Here is a 15326-nt window from a genome sequence, read left to right as displayed (position 1 = left end):
TAAAAAGAGTTGAAAATACTTGTAATGTGTTCCTGGAATCACTAGGATCTCTGGCAAACTGATCACCACATTTATATCAGCCGGAGAACCGGGTTACTTTTATTTTGAAATATTTAACCTGAAAAGCTGTTGCCTACAAGTCATGAAAACATGTGTAACCTGTTTGAATTATGATTTTATGATGTGAAGACCAGTGCAAACTCTACATCTAAAACATTATTTAAGAGGAGTGAAAATTGAGTTTGTGGTTTTAAAATATTTCCCAAACTGTGATGAACAAAGTATATCTTGTCATACTTTGTTTATTCAGCTCATAGAGCTATAACCTAAATAGACACTGAGCGAAGAAAAACAATGAAAACCTTTAACAATCACATTAGTGCTGTGTGTAGTGTAGTTAGAGTTCTCATACATTGCTGGATGTTGTCTTGTTCACACCGACCCATAGTGGTCACAATGTGTAACTGCTCCACAGAGAATAAGGACACTCTAAGCCAGCTTAGTAATAATGGTGGTGGCTTAAAGTTTGCTTGAATAATAACCACCTTATTGATATTATGAACCCCAGCAAAATGTAATGCAGTTGAAAAAAAAGGACCTAAATAATAATCTATCAAGCATTCTTCACATCTGTCTGTAAGAACACCCGCTTCTCAGGTTGCCTGTAGCTCTGACTGAAGCTAGCATTGAACAAAAGACTCCCATGTGTTCCTCTCTTGAGTGCAGAGAAACCTAATGACACTTAACATCTCTTCAGCATTTTCATTTTCTGAAGCACATTATTTTTTTTCAGGCAAGCGATGCAGTCAAGAACACTTTACTTGTCAGGGGCTATTTCTTTCCCCAGCCTTGTATGTACTTCACAATCCCTGCCAGCTAATTGTCCTTGAAAAAAGGGTTGTATCTTAATTAATTTCTCACTACAGTTCCCTTTGTCTGGCTCCTATTCATCAGTTGAAGTGACATGTAAGAGTGAATCATTATCATAAATTCGACGTAATAGTCTAAAATTGAGTTTCACCTTCTGGGCTTTTCCAGAGCCATTCAGCTGTATATAGGTGTTTGTTGAGTTTCATTGGTTTTATTCACAGACAAGGTCAAAAGAAGTCAGAAGTAAGAAAGGGTGTAACGAGGTAGGATCTTTATAAGACTATATTATTTAAAAGACCATTTCTCCTGAGTTTAATACCTTTCCAGATATTTCAGACAAAACTGTTTAATGACATGAAGTCAAATTTATATTGGTTGTATGTTTAGTAGGAGTTCATTTAGTGTGAAAAAGCAGAATGTCTCTCATTATTTCTCTTCCTTATCTGCAGGTTAAATCTAGGCTGAAAAGAGTAATTTGTTACTCTTCTGTATGTGTCTCAGGATATCTTCTTCCTGCAGGCTGTGAGGGAGGAAGGAAACAGACTTCTGAGATTGTTCCAAGTCATCAGTAAATAATCAAGTTTTACATTTTGTACTGCAGCAGCATTCTGCAAATCTTTGTTGTTAAAGACCAAACTTGTTTTCTAGAAAAGGGACACATCCTTACATCTTCACAAGTCCAAAACATATTCATTAAAGCGCTGTAAATTTTATCCATAAAGAGTGGATTTTACCAGTGGAGTGGGTTATGTTAAGAAACTTGAAATAGGAGAATAATGTTTGATGCTAGATGTTAAGGATTATCAGCATATTATCCAGTTCCTGTCATTAAGTCGTATTTGAGGTCTTGGATCCAAACCTTTTGAAGGTACAGAGTTTTTAAAAAGAAATGTGACACTTTTGTTTAATTTTTGATCCCCTTGTTTGACTTTGTTGATGCTGAATGCAGTGTATGTCATGTGTTTTCGTTGGTTTATTAATGGATGAATGGATGGATAATTGGCAATACAGATTGACAAAGAAAAGGTGGGACAGTTAGGGTGTTGAATAAAGTAGACAGGAGTACTTGGAGTCCAGGCATATGTTAAGAGAGCTGTGACAAAGGCAAAGAAAAAAAGGCTTGCACTGAGTTTTATGTAAGGCTGGACAATAAGGAACGAGAACAGGACTTGTATTGACTGGAAAAGATGTGCAGCAGGTTAGGGTGCTTAAAGATAAAGATGGAAATGTGCTAACAAATGAAAGCAGAAGGAGTGCATGAGGAGTTGAAGAATGAACAATGAGACAGAGGAGGACAGATGATGGAAAGATAGTAAATCAGGAAGTTCAGAGGATTAGTCACTTTGCCCCCCCACCCCATTTATAACTACAAATGTATAGTACTCTCATAATGTAGCCACATTTAGTGCAAAACTAGACATTTTCTCTAGCTTCAGAAGTGGATCAGTGAAATCACCACACAGTGGGCTGTAAGGGCACAACATCAGCACATTTCCATTTCATTTGTTTTGCAATTTACAAGTAGAGCCATGCTTTAAAACTAGCTGCACAAGCTGATAAATGACCTCTTTTTAGTTTCAAAGAGACACGAGGGGTACTTCCCAAAGTCCATCTGCTCAGCGCCTTCTTCAGTCATGCTGACTAACAAGATTGCTGCCGAAGCACCGACTACTTTGAACCAAATAATTAAACTGAGGTTCCAGTGCAATAACTTTTTTGTCACGTTTAAGTTTTTCATTGCCAAATTGTACAAATTAGTGCAACTTATTAGTGTATGAGTAGAATTCAGCTGAGAAGACACGGGGACTTTATTGGGTGGGGCTTGACCCCTGAGGCCCATGCATAACAGATACTGGAGAAATATAGAAATGGTCAGAAGGAGTTGCACTGTGTCTTTGTGGATCTAGAGAAAGCATAGGATAGAGTACTGAGACAAGAACTGGTACTGAGTGGGGAAATCAAGAGTGAGAGTTATCCAGGGCATGTATGAGGATAACAAGATAGTGGTAATGTATGTGGTAGGAGTGACAGATGTGCTAAACGTGCAGGTGCAATTACATCAGGGTTCAGCTCTGAGCCCTTTCTTGTTTGCAGTGGTGATGGATAGGTTGACAGATGAGATCAGGTAGAACTTTCCATGGACTACGATGTGTGCTGACAGCTGCTCATACAGTAAGAAACAGGTGAAAGAGAGCCTTGAGAGTGGAGGTATGCTTTGGAGAGAAGAGGAATGAACCTCAGTAGAACAGAGTACAGTAAAGATGCAAGGACTAGAAACAGAGAAGGTGGATGATTTTAAATAACTTATATCATACCAAACCAAAAGACAGTGCACCAGAGATGTGAAGAAAAGAGAGCAGGCAGGGTGGAGTGGATGTAGATGAATGCCTGGGTATAAGTAGTAAGAATGGAAGGAAAGGTTTGTGAGATGGTAATGAGACATAGTGAGGCCGATTGACCAACAGGACGTCAGTGGAAACTGTGCTAATGTTAGAAAAGGGAGAAGGTGTGTTTGGCATCAGGGGGAGAAAAGGAAAAGCAAGAGTGTGGAGGTGAGAGTACTTTAAATGTCGGGACTGTGACTGGTAAAGTAAATTGAAACCCTGTATAATGTATGGTTTGGAGATGGTAGCACTAACATAAAGACAGGAGGCGGAGTTGGAAGTAGCAGAGTTGAAATGCTCAGATTCTCATTGGGAGTGACCGAAAAGGACATTAGAAATGAGTATATCACAGGACCTGTAAGAGGTTTGGAGACAAAGAGGCAAGGCTGTGATGGTTTGGACATGGAATAGAGGGATAGTGGATACATAGGACAAAGGATGTTAAGACAGAGCTGCCAGGCAGAGGAAACAGAGGGAGACCACACAGAAGATACATGGATGTAGTGAAGGACATGCAGAGGGTTGGTGTGACAGAGGAAGATGCTAGGGTTAGCATGCAATGCAGAAAGATGATTTGCTGTGTCTCCTTAATGAAAGCAGCCAAAAGAAGAAGAAGAAGCAGAAGAAGAAAAGGAAGAAGACTATTAAAAAGGATTTTGTGTTTCACATGATGTTTCACAGCTTTTTTATAATAAGCCTATCGAGATAGGAAGAAAAAAAAAACTCTAACAGGGAATAATAATCATCCATACTTTGGTGTTAATTATGTGCTGTATTCAAGGTTTGGCTAAAATTCTCAATTTTACTATTGTTTGGTTTTAGCTAACTTGATTTAGACTGAATAGGATTCATAATACATGCCATTTTGTGGTCCTGGAATTACAGTTAAGTGTCTCCCTGGCAAATTGATCATCACAGATATGATTTGTCAGCCAGAAAAATATTTAAGTGCTCTCTATCTTTTGAAATATTCAACCCCAAAAGACTCCTTGAAAGTAATGCAGTTCATGAAAATGTGTGTAATTCAGTTTTATTAAAAAGTTTTATAGAGCCATATAATAATAATTCCAATCAACATTAAATATTTAAACCCAGGACCAATCATCCAATCTTCTGATAATTTGCCAAGAATGGATTCTTAAATTTTAGTTTGGACTGTTCCCTATAATGAGTGAGCATAATGTAGTGAAATAGACTTTAGCATTGTTTTAGATGGCACACAGTTTAAATCTTGCACAAAATGATGGCTTAAAATGTTAATTTATCAGAGCAGAAACCCTGTTGGTTTAATTCCCCACTAAGTGGTGTCTTTGCAGGTTTCACCAGATGATGGCAGCAGGATTCTTCCACAAGCTGGCACTCTCTGGGTTAAGGGAGATCCACAATTCCTGACACAACAGTTACACTTTGCAAGTGCAATGTGTTTTTGTGTTTATATGGTCATAATGACTAAGAAATCCAGTCATTTCTTTAACGATTCAAATTTCCAACACAAAGACAAAGAAGTTACACTAAAAAAGACATTCGCATGATAACAGCAGCCTATGTTTTACTGCATTTAAAGCTTCCGTAGTTCAAATGACTGACCAAATATCTCCGGTACTTTAATGAGTTACACGAATATTTAAAAAATGTTATGTGTATTTGAGATCCTTCATAATTACAGCATAATTATTTATAAAAGAATCAATAAAGGAAGCGATCTAAGTGACATCAGTAGAAATATTTCCCCACTGAGATGTTCGTGTAGTAGGCGAGCGGATCACAGGGTACTGACAGAAGCAGTTACACAGCTTAAATATCTCTGCTGTTCTACAGCACCTGCCTCATAAGCTGCCAAAGCTGAGGCCAGATGGCACTACTCTGAAAACACCTGGTGCTCTGCACACATCCCTTCCTCACACACTGTGGACTCAAACCTCCTCTTCTTCTGCTATTGTTAAGGATGCAGTTAGATTATCAGTTGTATTAGAGGATTACAGCAACAACTCAATAGAGGATTTGAGTAATACAAAAGTACATCTAAAGAAAAGAAAAAGTCTTAAATCTCCATTCTTCACTCAAAATCTGATGAAACGTCTTCACCTAAATTCAGGCCATCAATATTTACTAAAAATCTATATAAAAAATATGTCAGCGTTGTCAAACTTGTGTGCTTTTGACATTTCGAGCTGTGGGCTTATTAAGAGATCATAGGTCAGTGACATGGTGAGGAATGTGTTTCAGATTAAATTGCACCCATCTGTGGTATTTGTTTTATTTTGTGGGATTTATCTAGATATAGTGAACCTCTTCAAAGACGTCTTTATTATTTTTGGGTGTCTGTCCACTACCTACCTTTTGCTAAACAACTGAAAGTGACCAGCCACTAGAGGGCACAGCAGGTCTTATTATCCACCACTGACGCGTCCCTTGAGACGGGGTTTTGGTGGAGCTCTGATGTGGGGTCAAGGTTGCCTGTAGGTTTAGAAACTTATGGATCCATGTTAGTGTGTAAGTGTATAAACTGTGCGAGAGGAAGGCTTGTAACTAAGTAAACCACATAGAATGTGTGAGCATGATTGTATTCATGGAGAAAATACCAACTTGATGAGAAACACAATAATAACAGCAAGCAAATTTTTCAAAAATCTTTTGTAGAGCACGAGCAGTCTTAAAACATGCAGCTAAAGTTTGTCGAGCAAACATTTGAAAAGCTCATGTTGAGCTTCAAAATGTATTTTTTTTCCGCCTTGTTTATCCCCAGTGTAGTTCTAGTGAATATCTCTGGGGTTGGTTTTTTTTTGTATTTTTTTGTACAGAAGCAGATGGCCGGGCTGCAGAGTACAGTCACCGCTCTCTCTACCAGCTCTGCAGCGAGGAAACAGCGAGGGATTGATGGCAATCCTGCCATCACTTCCAAGTTGGCTTGTAAAGTGAACAAGCCTAGCAACTAGTTAATATTGGACGGTTAAAAAATAGCTACATGTCTGTGGCCTCCACTCAACTTTATCCGCAGTTTTTTTTATTTAATACTTAGTTGTCAAAGTTTGGGGATGCGGCTCTTGAGCAGTTTACCTGCACAGCGTGTAGGCAGAAGGTGAGCTGAAGGGCAGGAGGGTTTATTTATTGCATGCATATATCTGAAGTTTTGGAGGATGCTGCTTGAAATCAGACAAACCCATCACTTGTAAGTACAAGTCTTAAGCACAGCCAAGCACAGAGGCTCCACTGACTGCAATAACGCACACGGTGACAGGCAGACTGCATGCATATATGCACCTATTCACATTTTCACCCATCCACACCCATTTGGGATTATACGCAGGGTGGCTTAAAATGTGGATAGGCTACACTTTGTCATATAACTGTAGAGTTGAATTATTAGATTGAAGTTGAATAATAAGCACTGAGTCAAACAGCACACCCTTCATCTGCGGAGCTGTAATTAACGGGGGCAAAATGCAGGCGATGGCGAAGGAGAAAAAAAATGCAAATTATTCTGCACAAAGGCTCCTCACAAATTGGCGTCACCATTTCTCAAATTATATCATTACTATATTTTGAAAATGTTAATCTGTTGAGCGGATTTCCCGAGGGAGTTGAGTAAATTAGTTCTATTTCCGAGACTGCCTCTCTGCAAAGGCACGGCAGCGACAAGCACCTCTGATTTGCTGATTACAATTAGACTCCCCAGTTTGGGCTCCTTCAAGCATTGATAATTTTCGGCATATTAAGCACGTTTTAGCAAAGGTGATAAGTCAGTTTTAATTGAAATGAAATTATTATTCTAATGGAAGTTTGGTTATTATTATTAGGAGGCACTAGTCATTCTAGCTTCATTTTTAATATATAAATGCTGGGGAGTAAAAAAAGATTTTGAAGGGCATTAGGGTGTCAGGATTGAATGAGGTAATTTGAAGGGAATTACTTTCTCTTCTATCAGAAATGAACTGAATTAAAAGTCCAAATCAATCGCTTTCACTTCTCCATTCTACTTTGACAGCGGCACAATTACAGATAATTAGATGGGAGGAAACTTTTAATTGTGGGATTAGAGGGAAAGAGAATTTGTAGGATCAGAGGAAAATTTCTAGGCAGAGTTTCTTGCTTAAAATCGAATCAAAGGATTTGCGAGCTTAAAATGGCAACCAGCTTTTTTTTTCCTCCTGCTGTTTAATTGGAATTGCATCTAGTTCATCCAAATCATCCAAAACAATTAATTTAGATTTAATTCTATAATTATCATCAAATCGAATAATGTGCAACCTAATTTAGATAGTTAAAAATTAACGTGCGTGAAGTTAATTGAGTAATTAAACTCCTAAACTGCTGCCTATTAATTTGCCTGCCTAATTAAAAATGAATTTGATTCTCTGCTACTAAAGTAGGCATCAGTGTTGGATGGGCATGTTGATAAGGCCTCTGTCTTTTTTGGGGTGGAGGGGGGTGGTTGGGAGGGGATTGGGGTGTATCATTTGAACACCTATATTAAGTTGGCAAGCCTATGAATTTCAGTTATCTGGTTATCTGGAGTCAGGTGAGTGTGCTGCTGCAAAATCCTCTTATTGGATGCTCAGCCAAACAGACAAACAACACACAAAGTTGGCATTAAAGAGCCTTATTTAGGGAGGGGAAGATAAAGTGCAAGTACACAAAGTTAACTTCAGGTTATTTAGTTAAAAATAATAACTTTAATGGGTGTAAAACTCTAGGCAAATATGCGTCTGAGTTCCTATAGTCTGCTCGCTTGGTCCTTTGATCCCTTGATTAGAGTATGACTAGTAAATGAATGAGTGGGCATGGGGAGTTTGTGTGCTAAGGGGAGTTTAGCACTGCCACTGCTGTTTTTCTTCACCTAATTCATCACTGTGGCGAGTAGTTGATTTACAGCCTATAGCAGCCACCTTAAGAGCACCCCTAAGAGAATAAAGCAACATTTAACGCTCCTATAAATGATTTAAATATGCGAGGATTGATGCAGTGGTAGAATAACACTATAAGGTGTGCGTAGCAACGAGTATATGGCGCTCATATAAGAGGAAAAACACACTCTCAGGGCTTCAGTCTGCGTGACTATTCTGCTATTAGTCTTAAGAATGAATTTAAATATATTACTAAGGGTTGGGGAGGCCTTTTGTCATAGAATCCGTGCATAAGGAAAGAGACTAAGCCTCAAAGTGAGAAATGAGCCATCCATAGGGAAATATCAAGTAGCAGGAAAATGTCACGATAATGTTGAGTTGCTTTAGACAGAGCAAGCTGTTTTCTACGTTATTTTGTGTAAGTGCACACCTTAGGCTTGTCAAGTGCTGTAATTTACAATTATTTTTTAAAGGAAACTGTTGAAATTGCATTAGTGTGTATCTGTCAGCCTCCCCTATTTACTTGTCGTGGAATTTATCTTCCTGGATAGAAAGTTAATCAATTAGTTTATAGGCCCTGTGCACTTATTGATTCAGATCAACAATACATAAATGCAATAAAGATGTTGCGTCCTGTTGTAACAAACGGCTCGGACATATAAATCAGGAAGACAAAAAACATTAATATTTTCTTTTTCTTTTTTTCCCTCTGAACAACTGCCAAAAGGTCCAGTTGTAAAAAAGGTAACAAGGCAGGGCAGCGTCGCGGCTGAATGCTGGCCTTGTTCGCCTTATTATCGGGTTAATTAAAGCTAGAATCTGACAATGTCACCCGTTGTAGAAAAACGGATTTGAATGCAATGTCTCAGGAGACTGTGTCAAGGGCTGCTTTTCACTGAGCTCCTGTGTGCGCCCGAGTGGGGGGAGTGGGGGATGGGGGTGGGGGGGGGGGGGGTGCAACCCATATATATGCTTGGGATTGACTAAAAGCAATTATTGAATTTTAGATGTTCAAAAAAAGGGGGGAATGAGCGGGGAGGAATTATTCATAAGATCTTGTCCATGTGCGTTAAAATTAAAGTTAAAATACAAAGAGAGAGCGCTTCAAAGACAAGCCCACCGCTGCTAAAAAGGAAGATGGATAAATGGGCGAGATCATTTCTGAGGAGTTCATTAAAATGTAGAGCTACACGCTGAAATACAGAGGGTTGTTATTTGGGCTTGGGGGTCAAGTGACGAGCGGATTATATACTTCCTCATAATAATATTAATTAAACAATTTGCATGCTAATAGGGTAACAATTATCGCAGCTTCTGTTGAGAGATTCAGGTTATTACAACATGCCAATCCGGGTGCCAAGGGTCAGGGAATGAGTGGGGTGCGAAATTTCAACTCTGATTAACATTATGACAGCGCCAGACTTGGGATAAATAAAGTCGAATTAATTATTTGAAAACCTAATGAGCAGATAGGATTTAGGCTAGTCACATATTGAGTGCCAGGTTGCACAAGCAGGGGAGCTTTCCACTTTTGTTTCCTGACATGAAATGTTGTGTATGTTTGTATAGTGCACATATGGGACTGGCTTTTTTTTTTTTTTGTTGTTGTTGTTAATTCTGCTCGCTTGTATTGTCTTTGTTGTTTAGCAGTAATCTCTAGCAGCTGACGCTTTTATTCATATAGTTATGTATTTTGTTCATAAAACCCTGGTCGTAATCGAAGCTTTCGCCTTGTAACAGTAAAAGTATTATCGGTTGACTTTCACTTTGCGCCTTCAGCTACCCTTTAAATACACCCATATTTTCAACAATCACCCTATTTGTTTTACGCCCTGCAGGTGACCTGTCTGAGTATAAAAGGTTTAGTGCATTTAAATGATGATCCATACCTAACGTGGGGGGTTCCTCTTAACTCAGTGGTTCCCAAAGTAGGGTTTAGGGACAATGCTTGACCCCCACTGTCCGCAGAAAAAGGATCAGCCATCCCCAGGATCGGAGGTCTTTTTAAATTTTTACTAATATATATATTTTACTTTATCCCCATCCTTTGCACTTCATACATGCAAGTCAAAAAAGAGAAAGAAACAATGGGTCAAAAAAAATAATATCAGCAAACATATTTAAAGCCAATGGGTCTACGTGATAAAAAATACATATATATCATTACTGTCATTATTATTTAATCAGGTCTAATATTTATCTATCTGCAGGTCCTCTAGTGAACAAAAAGTCTGGGATCGAGCCTGTGGCCTAATCTATCCGCCTGTAGCCTTTTCTTCCCGGCATTCAGTGAGCCCTTCCTCCCGGTGGGTCCCCCGTGTAGTTGCGATGTAGTTCTTATCAAAGCCCTCCTGTCTTGTTGTGACAGCTCTGATATTGTTTATTGAGGTGGATGTCAGCTTTAATTAGCAATCGATACGGGGAGCGTTTGCAGAGCGCGTCTCTGACGTCAGAGTCCATTACCGCTTTTCATTGGGTCTCATATTCCCAGAGCCTGGGCTAATTATTGGGAGGTTCATGTGGATAAAGTACAGCTCATCGCTCCCTTCACATCATGTCCCCTACTCGTTGGCCACACTCACTGCATGCTTTTTAAATTCCCATCACCGGCCTCCAGACGTCGTTTCCTTTTGCCTGCGGGATGATGGACAGCAGGATACTGGATCCACCTCACGCCCAGTTCGGAGGCTCTCTCGGCGGGATGGTGGGCTTCCCGTATCATCTGAGCCACCATCACGTTTACGAATTAGCCGGGCATCAACTTCAATCTGCGTCCGCGGTTCCTTTCTCAATAGACGGATTACTTAATGGTTCGTGCGCGGCTTCAGTGGGTAATTCCAACCCCCTCTTGTCTTCGGGTTGCGGGATGAATGGAGATAATCAGCAGTACAAACTGACAGGTAAGCCACATTACACAGCACACAATAACCTCCCATCAATGCTGGCTTGTTGCACAGAGACAAAAAACCAGAAAGAAACAAAGACAGGATGTTGCGATACAAGTTGTCTTCTTCATCGCGTGTTTAAAAGGCGAGCAGAACCTCGCACACAGGCACAGATTTATCTTCTTCGCCCCCCGACTTCATTTCATTCATCGAAAGCTGAAGATGCATCCAAGGAAAACAATGTTTCTGTCAGTCAGTAATCACTGGAGCAGGGGAATGCCCGTGTTAGTGTTTTAAGCTTTGCTTATTTATTTATTTATTTATTTAAAAGAAAGAATTGCATCGAAGCTGCAACACACACGTGTGAAATGCTGCAAATTTTCAAATGTGACCGTAATTTTCGGGTCTAAACTTTGCAAAACCCTTTACCCGTGCATGACACCGACGCTGTTAAAATATACTAAAATGTGACAATTAAAAGAAAAAAATACTTATCCTCTGTTTACATTTATTCTCATTCTGCTGTCAGACTCGGGAGACCCAGACAAAGATAGCCCTGGCTGCAAGAGGCGAAGAACTCGCACAAATTTCACAGGTTGGCAGCTGGAGGAATTAGAAAAGGCTTTTAATGAGAGTCACTATCCGGACGTGTTCATGAGGGAGGCACTGGCTCTCCGGTTGGACTTGATAGAATCAAGGGTTCAGGTAAATACGTATTTATTTTTATGAATCCGAGTCGTGACTGTGAGCTCTGTCTCTCTGTTATCTCTTTGTTTACGTTTTATTTATCCATGATAAATATTAGGTTTTCAATTTTAAGCTATACAGAGACAGAAAATGTAACTCAGTCTTTCAGCAGTATGGGGCAATTTGGGAAATAATATAAGCTATATTATATGTAGAATATGTTTTTGTAATAAATAAAATATTTCACAATATGATTGTGTTTTTTCTGGCATTTCATAAATTATGTTAGTGCATAAATATAATAATAACAGGTTTGTTTAAAATAACAAACAAGTGATGAAGTTTTAGGTAATTATTTGGGGGGCAAGGTTGGCTTATATTCGTCATATATGTTAAAATATAACCAAAAATAATAAGATATAATAAGACATAAGATATATGTCCCTAACATACCTGTTTTGTTTGTTTTGGTTTTATTTTATTTTATTTTATTATTTTATTGGTTAAATTTTTGAAAACAGCCAAGTGGAAGTTTGCAAAGTTTGATCGTATTCGAGAGTTTACCTTGGAAAAATATTATTTGAAAAGTCTTCTAATGACCCACACTTCAGTTATCATGTAAAACCAGAGCTTTTTATTTAAGGCTATTTGGATGTAATCAAAGGCCTAATTAAAGAGCTGCACAGAAATCAGCATGAGCGAGACATAACCTGAGTATTTGTTTAATTACCATATTGTTAACACACCGGCGATTTTGGGCCTAATTAACTTCCCCTTTGCAATGACAGATGTGCTCATTACACACATGTTCACCTTTCTTTTCTCCGCAGGTATGGTTTCAAAATCGCAGAGCCAAATGGAGGAAAAAGGAGAACACAAAGAAAGGTCCAGGTCGACCTGCTCACAACGCCCACCCCACCACCTGCAGCGGGGAGCCCATGGACCCGGAGGAGATCGCCCGGAGAGAGCTGAGCAGGCTGGAGAAGAAGAAACGAAAGCAGGAGCGCCGGCTGCTAAAGTCCCAGAACAAGCTTGTTTCTGGGGATTTATTTCACACCCCGGGATCAGACAGCGACAGCGGGGTGTCGCATGTGACCGACAGTGACCACAACACAGGCCCACCCTTTGACTCTGTGGGGGGAAATCAAACGCAATCGAGCTGCGACCAAACACCTCACTCTCTCCAGAGCCAAAACCACAACCAAAGACACTTGGACAGGGACGCTGGCGACTCCGAGCTGGACTCACCCGACCCCAGTCACGGGCCAAGCCTGTGTTCCAACAACAGCAGAGCCTCCAGCATGCAGAAACTCAACCCTTTTAGCGTCGAAAGCCTCCTTTCGGACCACAGACCGAGACGCAACCCCGCGGCCTTACCCTCCTCACGGCCTTTGATAGGGAAGGGACACTTCCTGCTCTATCCCATCACACAGCCGCTTGGATTCATTGTTCCTCAAACTGCCCTGAAGACGACAACAGCAGTAAACTCTGACTGTGACACGCCGGCGGAAAGAACCCAGGCTCACGTCCGCTGCAGCGTCTCTGCGAGCTCTGCGGGATGTACGAGCAGCTCGCCGGACTCTGCAGAAACCACGCAAAGGGCACAGGTGGGATCAGAGGCAAAGACAAATTCACCGCACACGAGCCCGCCCAGGGCCGCCTTTTCCACTGGCAAAAGTACTCAGACCTCGGTTATTTGCAGCGATTCGACTTTCGCTCACGAACACGGTTCACAGCTCGTTGAGTCTGTGGATGCAGGCAAAAAAGAGCATTTAGAAAACAAGGATCACCCCAGCAGCTCCGAGTCTGTCCTCAGTGACTGTCCTGCAGATACAAAGACAGACTCTAAAGAACATGTCGACATGGAATAAATGAGCAGGGGGGGTTAAAGAAAAAAAGAAAGAAAAACAGCAGAATCATACCGATATAGCCCCTAAACTACACATTTCATTAGGCCAAAGGTTAACCAGAATCTACATCTTTGCATCTAATTTCTAGCCCCCCCCCCTCCCCAGCTGATATTTTGACAATGTGCTCTCTCTCTCTCTACTCCTTCTCGCTCCTTCTCTCTCTCCCAATCTCTGCGAGTGTGTATGTGTGTGCGAGTCGGGAGTCTCTAGATATCCTTTAATGTGTGATAACTTGTCAAGAAAAACAAAACACGAGACCACGACACCAACAAAAACCCTCAAGAGCTGTAAGAAAGGTATTATACTATTTATATATGTAAGGTTTTTCTTAAATAAATCTATTGTATACAAGCACCTCAAACCGTGTGAGACCTTAAATAGCAGCACATCCAGTGCAGGACTACAGTAGGAAGGGCTTTCTTAAGAAATCTCATGTTGTACTTTGTATATTGCCTTAACAAATTTATTCATCTATAAGCCCCCACTGAAATGAGGTTACGAGCCTGAGGCGAAAAGGACCCGCTCGACTCCTGCAGAGTTTTGATATGAAAGTAATTATTTTCCCGGTGGCTACTGCAGGGGGATTCAGTTTATTTTAGCTCAAAGGGGGTTATAATACATTACCGATTTCTAGTGATATGAAATCACATAAACTTCCAAGAATAATAGAATTAGCATGAAAAGGCCTGGGTGTCAAATTGAAATAGGAAAATAATAGCCCCGGCAGCTGGGAGTGTGTGTGTTTGTGCATATTGGATAGAAGATGGGGATTCGTGGGGAGGCATTTTCATGAGCTTTTTTTTTTTCTTCCTCCTCTCCCCTTCTTCTTCTTCTATCTCTCTCCCCACTTTGTCAGGGCCCCTTGTAGCAGGGCTATATTAAGATAGATGTTCGATGATATCCCTCATTGTTCTGTCGCTTTACATTGATGTTTCTGTGTTATCAGCCTATTGATCATGCGTCGGCTGTAATAGGACGGGCTGAGGCAAACGTGCCTATTTACAATAGCAGAACACATTTGTTCTAATAGGGTTGGTGTTCCCCAGGGATGCCGTGCAGGATCTGGGACATCTGCTCCCTTTTGCAATATTAGCAGTGTTGACCACAATATCAAGACGACCAAAGGAAGAAATGTCGAGGCGATTGTGTAGCAACATTATATATATATATATATATATATATATATATATATATATATATATATATATATATATATATATATATATATATATATATATATATGTAGACAAATCTTTAGACCAAACTACAACAACAACAAAATAAATCCCGTCCAGCTATATGTAGAGTTGCTGGTTCACTATTAAGAGCCACAAGCCCTTTAGTGTTCTCTTTGGGTCTTGATTTGCAAATAAATTGAAAATAAGAGGGGTGAGCTTTACATCTGAGCCGGCGCAAATGAATTTCTGAGCCAGTGTCCCTTTCAAAATATTTACATAAATTTCAACCCATGCAGCTGTTTGCTCTAGGAAGCAATGTCTTATTAGGTTGGTGGGGGGCAGGGGCAGGCGCAGCCAACATGGCACACGCAGTGAACACTCACAAGATTAGGCCTGCACGGCTCTGGGTTAGAGGTGTATCTCTGCATGGTCTTTATAGTGCTGAGATGATAGATTCCACATCGATTTTGTGCTTCTTCTTTTATTATTAATGTATTTTACATTCCGCTATTAATCCCAGTTTTGAGGGGAGTTTTGCAGTGTTTTTGTATGATGCATAATGGATTAC

The 15326-nt window shown here is 40.2% G+C and overlaps 1 protein-coding gene across 1 annotated transcript; it reads left to right on the top strand.

Annotated features, from left to right (window-relative positions):
* The first annotated feature begins 10023 nt into the window (after positions 1–10023).
* On the top strand, positions 10024–14734 carry uncx (UNC homeobox). Its single transcript, XM_085155785.1, has 3 exons — positions 10024–10998; positions 11513–11688; positions 12501–14734. The coding sequence occupies exons 1-3, from the start codon at positions 10740–10742 to the stop codon at positions 13539–13541; spliced, it is 1476 nt and encodes a 491-aa protein (XP_085011911.1). The 5' UTR covers positions 10024–10739; the 3' UTR covers positions 13542–14734.
* Positions 14735–15326: the final 592 nt, after the last annotated feature.

This window comes from Neolamprologus multifasciatus, chromosome 4 (genome assembly GCF_963576455.1).
Source record: "Neolamprologus multifasciatus chromosome 4, fNeoMul1.2, whole genome shotgun sequence".
Taxonomy (NCBI): Eukaryota; Metazoa; Chordata; class Actinopteri; order Cichliformes; family Cichlidae; genus Neolamprologus; species Neolamprologus multifasciatus.
Note: the sequence above shows the minus strand (reverse complement) of the source record. Positions and strands in the feature narration are given on the sequence as shown.

Coding starts and splice junctions, on each gene's coding strand:
- uncx (XM_085155785.1), top strand. CDS start 10,740: ATGATGGACAGCAGGATACTGGATCCACCTCACGCCCAGTTCGGAGGC. Junction 10,999..11,512: donor TCAGCAGTACAAACTGACAG/GTAAGCCACATT, acceptor TTCTGCTGTCAG/ACTCGGGAGACCCAGACAAA. Junction 11,689..12,500: donor TGATAGAATCAAGGGTTCAG/GTAAATACGTAT, acceptor TTTTCTCCGCAG/GTATGGTTTCAAAATCGCAG.